The 7,353-nt window shown below is 40.2% G+C and overlaps 1 protein-coding gene across 1 annotated transcript; it reads left to right on the plus strand.

The window, feature by feature from the left end:
- Positions 1–5,948: 5,948 nt before the first annotated feature.
- LOC148553864 (uncharacterized) lies at positions 5,949–6,416 on the plus strand. Its single transcript, XM_088494902.1, has one exon. It carries the CDS (start codon positions 5,949–5,951, stop codon positions 6,414–6,416), a length of 468 nt encoding a protein of 155 aa, XP_088351028.1.
- The last annotated feature ends 937 nt before the right edge of the window (positions 6,417–7,353 follow it).

The raw sequence follows: 7,353 nt of genomic DNA on the forward strand, positions 1-7,353 counted from the left end.
CCGTCTCCCAACTTTGCTCTCCTCCTACCCAGCCACCGCATTCCCCTTCTCCGTCGTCGTTCCTTTCCCTTCGCCTGTGTAAGAACCGAAAATTATTAACCGTTTAATTAAAATAAAATAATAATTTAAATTTTCAGAATAGGTTCCAAAATTTAGAAGTATTAATTAGAGAATTTAAAGGTGAGATTTGAATTTAGTATATTTTTTTGAGTGGAAAAAATGTAATTTTTGCGAAAAATTGCATTGAAACGCATACCAGTATATTAGCCAATAGTACTGGCTTAAGTCTGTCCGGTACTGCGTGAGAGAAAATAAAACTGTAAAAATCCTTAGAAAAATATTTAGAATTGAAAATCCGGCGCTAATTCTAAAGGTTTTGGCCCAAAGTTGGGCCAAACGAACCAAAAATCGATAAAAGGTTGGACTGGGCCCAAGTTGGCCCAAACCCAACATATAAATACCCAATTAGTTAACCAATTCAGCTCATAACACACTAAAGAGAGGTAGAGTTGCTGAGATTGAAGAAGAAGAACCCTAATAAGGTTACTATTCATCTTCTTCTTCTTTTGGTCATATCTTGAGATACGGTGCTCCGATTCGCTTGCCGTTTGCGGCCACGCAAAACTCTCGCTGAGCCCGTTATTTCTAGCGAAAAAAAGTTGGTAAGAAATCAAATTTCATACTCCATTTTTCTACCCTAACAGATTTCGAATTTTGGGTTAGTTATTGAGTGAGTTTTGTGAAATTGGTTGTTTAGGTGGCATCTAGCATCGGGTAATTGTAAGGTTTCATCCCAAATCACAGTGGGTATTGTAAGAAAATTCTAACCCTTATGGATTATTAATTTTGTGAACCTTAGGATTAATTTTGGTATATTGCATGATATTAGATTGAAATTTGTGATTATTGGAGTTGGTTTGGCAATTGGATTGAACTTTGGTGGCCGGAGCTTTGTTGAACTTGGTTGGAGGTCATTTGGTGATTTTGCACTAGTCTGGAAATTGGCCAAGGTATGGTTTCGATTTTCTTTAGTTAATATGTAATGTTTTATGAAACTTAGGCTAGTAGACCTTAAGATAAGATTGAATTGAATAAACGGTTGATGAAAATGTGTTTGTGGTATATGTGTAACACTCTTACTTTTAACACCTTATGATCGTACTAAAACTTCAGGCATTACTTACCTCCAATTCTTTAATTTTCATACTATATTTATTTAATATTGAGCCTTCGCAAATATACACCGAATCCTTAGTTATGAAATCAAAAAGTCTTTACTTTAAACCACATAGTCACATATTAATATTCACATAATAATAAATACATAGACTTAATCAAATCTCCTCAAATACAAGTCTTGCCCCTCTAAAATCTCAAACTGACAAATGGCAAGAGGTAAAACCTCAACTAAACTAACAAAAAGAAAATACAACATATATAAATAAAGCTATGTAGATTGGTTGTGGCTTCACGCCAAAGCTTTCTGAACTTGTCACTGCAAAAGAAATTCTATAGGGGAGTGAGAACATCGTCCTCGCAGGTTCTCAGTAGGGAAGGAAATACCATCAAAGCAAAGTGATACTTGAAAATAGAATTAATTTCATTTTAAAACAGTTTATCCTTGAAATAACCTTTTGGAAAAGTTTTGTAGAAAAACGTGTTTTGAAAAGTCGTAAAAAAACTTGTTTAGTTCACAATTTAGTAAGGCGAATAGTTTAAAGAAATGAAAAAGACCAAAGACGTGCCTAAGGGCTTTCTACCCATCTTACATCACTCACTCCTAACCAACCAATTTATAAATTAGAGTAATAAAGCAACGCCTAGTCCACCTCCCTCAACCTCCACCACCACATATCAGAAATAACCCTCAGCGTTACCACCGCCAGTATGAGGGATCTCTCAGTTGTCAAACACAGACAAAATAGTGCAAAGCATATACAAATAGAGAGTATAGATAGACGATTAGATCAAATAGTAGATAGATGCAATTACTCATTTAGGCAAACCAATAACGAGATTCACACCCAAACAAAACACACAAATGCAAATTATGCATGCCTCCCCTATGGCTAATGAGCTCATCTGTCGGTTATACAGCCAACCCGACATGTCCGATAGCGAACCCTGGACAGTCCTTGCGTGCGCGCATCTACCAAGAGGAATTTCACATCTTCAAGGAGGAATAATATCTGGAAAGGTCTAAGTGTCCGACCACATCTTGCGACACAAGGTCAACATCTGGGAGCAAATGGGATACAACCACCATCGTTGCATCTACTCCAGAAGATAAAAAATAAACTCGGAGCAAGCAGAATCACTCCACTGCATCTACCCAGGCAGATATACCTCAGACTCAGTCTCATTGTCAATTTCAATTTCAACATCATTCTCAATCATTATCCTCTCCCTCAATATCGAAATCACCATCACACCTCCATCAATTCAAAAATGTCACTAATCACATCTTAATTCAAGCATACACTTCGAACTTACTCTCATATTTTCAATCCCTTGAATTTATACTTAATTTATTGTTATAAAATCTTTAGCTAGTTAATCAAATCTCTCTTCATTATTAGTAAGAATCATATGGGTGAAACTCACAATTCAACCAAATCATGAAAATTCAATTCTCTTTAGAATCCTTAAAAGTATTTAAGACTTATCACTTTTGATAATTAATTCAAACTAAATTCATTTTCAAAATCATAACTTAAACTCCTTCAAATTCCTAGAAAAATTTTGGCAGCACCTCCCCTAAAAACTGGAGTTTGTCACCCATCACGGGTCCCCTCTTTTCAACTTCAACTCAACAAAACCAACATTTTAAGTCAACGCTTTCAAATCCGTCATTTAAGACCAATCATTATCGATTTAAAATCAAAGAAAACTAAAATCTACAGATTCAATCAATTTCACCAGAAATCCAGAAATAAACCAATTTTATAACAAACACAACATATCAATCTCCACAGAAAATCATTTACATCCCAGGCATTTATCCATTTATATTAATCTACTAAACTTATTAGGTACTCAAAGCTTAAAATATTTTCTTATTTAAAATAAACCCCTACCTCAAGGAATCAAGTTTGCAATGACTTTAACGCGATAAATCTCTTTCTTCCCCAGCCCGCATCAGTAGCAACTGCTTCCACAGCTCCGCTCATGTTCGCAACAACAGAAATGGTCTTAATCGCAACATGCAACCTCGATAAGTAAATCCTAAATCACTAATGTCATGAAATCATTAATAACATATAACGGAATACTAACGACAAGGGCTCCGAGACAGAGGTACTTACTGTAATAAGAGAACGAAGCAGCAGTGGCCTCTGAACCGATCTAGCAGTGGCTCCGACAACTATCTCAAGTGACGGTGGCACCAGAAGCTCGGTGACGGCAATTGTAACAACCATGCAATGACGATAACAGTCCCAAAATCCAAAAGAACGGAAACTAAAAAGTAAAACCCTTACCAGAAGTGGATCTCGGTGATGGCAATACCGTTTTCTGGTGAGAAATGCTCGATGACACCTCCCAAGCTGCAGCGACAGAGTATGCGACATCGGCGGCGGCCGGCTGGGTTCGTCCATGATGGCGACACCATGTGCGACGATGACGACGATGGGGTTCGGCGACGGTGACGCGAATAGCGACGCCTCCTCCCTCGTACCGCTCTTTTCCTACGTCAATCTCCCTCTCTTCACGCACTTTCTCTCTTTTCGCGAACTCTCTCTCTCTCTTTGGCTCCACCATGGATGAAGACGACTCTGGCTCCGTGGTGAGGACGACGACGGCGCAAACACAGCAGCGGCGACGATGGGCCTAAGCTGTGATGAAGAACGGCGGGACAGCAACAATGGCACTCTCCTTTCTTTCCTCTCCTCTCTGCGTTAGCGCCAGCGACGATGGGCACCTGGGCAACTTCAATGAGCCATAAATTGTGCTTCAGATGCTCAATTTTAAAGAAACTTAATTTAAATGAAAGTTGGATCCGAGAGGTTTAAGAGGTTTGAAGAACAAATGAAAAATGTCTTAAAACAAAACGTTATGCGCGTTTGAAGTTCGGTACAAAAATATGAATTCTGTAACAAACAACCTTTTTAAAGATTTTTGGGGCATGCGTACACGGATAGTGCCACGCGACATGAGTATTGGCCTCTGTCCAGTACTCGTGCGTATGCGAAACTGGCATGCGTACGCGAAAATGTGAAAAATTACATCCAGTTGACATGCATATGCAAAAATGCAACTTTTACACTCCTGCATACGTGGCCATTGGCATGTGTACGCAGAAACTCTTTTCTATTTTGGATGCTCGCGTACGCGGATGATGCAAGCCCGTACCATGATGTATCTGGAATAGTAGTTATTAGTGAAACAAAAATACTTGTACAAACCATCAAAGTAATTCCACCCCCAACGGTAAAAAGATGAAAATCTTGGTGATATTCCGAACCATTCATGAACATCACAGCAAAGAGGATTAAAACGTTTATAGCTCCCACGTAAATAAGTAGTTGTGCGGCAGCTACAAAATGGGAGTTTGATAAAATATAAAATAAAGATATACAAACAAGAACTAGTCCTGTATGCGACTTTGTCACATTTTAACCCATGCGTACGCGGATAGGGGCATGCATACGCATGACCCTTGTTTTGCTGAAAACTTATTTTTTTGAAATTTTAACAGTTCCTCTAGATTTCTAAACTTTCTCAAGTACTATTTAAGATTCCTAGTTAGTGATTAGACTTTGAGACTAGTGAGGATGGGTTAAGTAACTTAATTGGATATTTTTGTTAATAAGTTTAAAAGACGGTGACTTAGGCTTGGGAAGTACTGCGGATGGACTAGTAAGTAAATTGATGGAGTGCTATATTGACGATGAATTTGAAAAATTGAGAGCTGATGATGGTTATGATGAGTTTGGAACTTGGAAAGGAATGATGAACTTGTTGGATATTGAAAGTGAATCACTGAGCTGTGTAATATTTCTGATTTGTTATAATTTGGTAAGACATTATGCGCTTGGCAAAAATGGTGGTTAATCCCGCTTATCGAGGTTGCACTGCTGGTGTAAGACTGGACCCTTGCAGCTAATCTGAACTGCAGTGGTGACGGAAGAATAGGTGAGACTGGACCCTTGAGTGAGGTTGCGATTGCGATGCTCGGTACTCCTATTATGGTCCCGATTTTCGGAGAGGATGGAGTACCGGATGGGGTTAAGGATGCATTGCATGATGATGATGAGCACGTGGAGCCCACCACGATAGCTGATGATAGTGATGATGACATATCAATGACCACTCTAGTTATGGGTGGAGGAGCATCTAGTTTAGGAACTCATCAGTACCGCCCACATTTTTTAACTTTGGACTTGGATGTCATGTTACAGTAGGGGGATCCAGGAGTATTTATTGGTTTTAGAGCCAGAGATACACAGAATACAGGAGCTGTATCTGAATTTCAAGTTGGTCAGCATTTTTAGGATAAAGAGGAGGTTGTGTTAAGCGTGGAGACTTATAGCATCCGCTGTTAGGTTGAGTAAAAAGTGTTGGAATTTGATCAACGCAAGTATTGTGGCAAGTGCAAGGAGTTTGGCAACGAGTGCACATGGCTCATTCGGGTTAGCCTCCGCCAACACAGAGGTATTTGGGAGGTAAAACAGTATAATGATCCTTATACTTGCCTAACCACATCGATATCTAGTGATCACAGGATGCTTGATTATCATGTCATATCGGCCTTCATACTGCCCATGATTAGAGCTGATGCTACTGTCTCGATCAAGGTAATGCAGAATACAACGGAGGCACACTTTCGGGTTTAGAACAACTTATAGGAGAGTTTGGATGGCTAAACAGAAGGTCGTGGCACAGATTTATGGAGTTGGAAAGAGTCATACAATGATTTTCTGCGATGGGTACTGTGTGTGCATATCACAATGCCAGGTAGTATTGTAGTGTTGAGGACGAGTCCTATATGGATTGGTGGGCAAGTAGATGACTCTTCAGCTTATTTCCATCAGGTTTTCTGGATATTTCCACCGTGTATTGAGGCCTTCTATCATTGCAAGGCTTTGGTTAGTGATGACGGGATCCACCTGTATGGCAAATACGGTGGTACACTGCTTGTTGCGATTGCTCAGGACGGCAACTCCAACATCATTCCTATTGCATTCGCACTTGTAGAAGGTGATAATGCAGAGTCCTGGTCATTCTTTTTATCTCACATTCGGCAATATGTAATGCCTCAACTGGGTATTCTAGTCATATCAAATAGACACAATGGGATAAAGCCTGCATTGGAGGCTCCTGATGGTGGCTGGCTTTCGCCTAATGCATACTGGGCTTTTTGTATCCGTCATGTGGCGGAAAATTTTGCTTTGAGTTTCAAGGGCAAGGATGCATGAAGGTTATTAGTGAATGCTACTTATGCCAAGACTAAGGTCGAGTTTCACTACTGGTTCGACATCCTCCGATCCGAAGATCCTGCAATGTGTGACTGGGCTAATTGGATTGACTATGCACAGTGGACTCAGCATCGAGACGAAGGTCGAAGATTTGGTCATATGACTACGAATATCTCCAATGTGTAAACTCGATAGTAATGGGTGTAAGGAACCTTCCAGTGTGTGCATTGATGAAGTCTGCTTATGGGAGATTGGTCGAGCTATTTGTTCGCAAAGGAAGAAACGCCGAGGCACAATTAAGAACCGGGCAGCTATTTTGTCAGCATCTGATGAAGGTAATCGAGGCTAATCTGAAGGTCTCAAGGTGTTTTACCGTGACTTTGTACGACAGAGACAACTTTGAGTTTACTATGGCTGAGACCACTCTGATTGGGATCTTTTTACTTGGCTCTTATAGAGTGTCCCTCATGGACCAGACATATGATTGCGGCTATTTCCAGGCACTTTATTATCCATGTCCCCATGCCTTAGCATGCTGTGCATACGCACTTCTGACTTGGTCTACCTATGACCACAAGGTGTATCGTCTTAACTCGATATTTAATGTTGATTAGATGGGATTCACACCTCTAATCTCGGAGGGGTTTTGGCCACTATATGATGGTCCGACCGTCATACCTGATCCCACCAAGAGACATGCGTCTGAAGGGCATCCCAGGCCTACTAGGATCTAGACTACCATGGACGAGTCTGACCCAAATAGGCCCACGAGATGCAGGCTTTGCAGATAGCCTAGCCATACACGTAGGAGGTGTCCCCAGGAAGGAGTGAGCATCGGTTCTGCATCCACCAATAATGTGTAGCCTTGTAGTTATTTATTATATTGTTTTGGTTTTAAGACTCATGTTAGAGGTTATTTTAATGGTTTATTTCAATG

The sequence above is a fragment of the Arachis ipaensis genome, chromosome B7 (genome assembly GCF_059453495.1).
Source record: "Arachis ipaensis isolate K30076 ecotype BB chromosome B7, ASM5945349v1, whole genome shotgun sequence".
Lineage (NCBI taxonomy): Eukaryota > Viridiplantae > Streptophyta > Magnoliopsida > Fabales > Fabaceae > Arachis > Arachis ipaensis.

Bases quoted from the DNA above. Each gene is read 5' to 3' on its own strand.
- LOC148553864 (XM_088494902.1), top strand. From the start codon at position 5,949: ATGCCAGGTAGTATTGTAGTGTTGAGGACGAGTCCTATATGGATTGGT.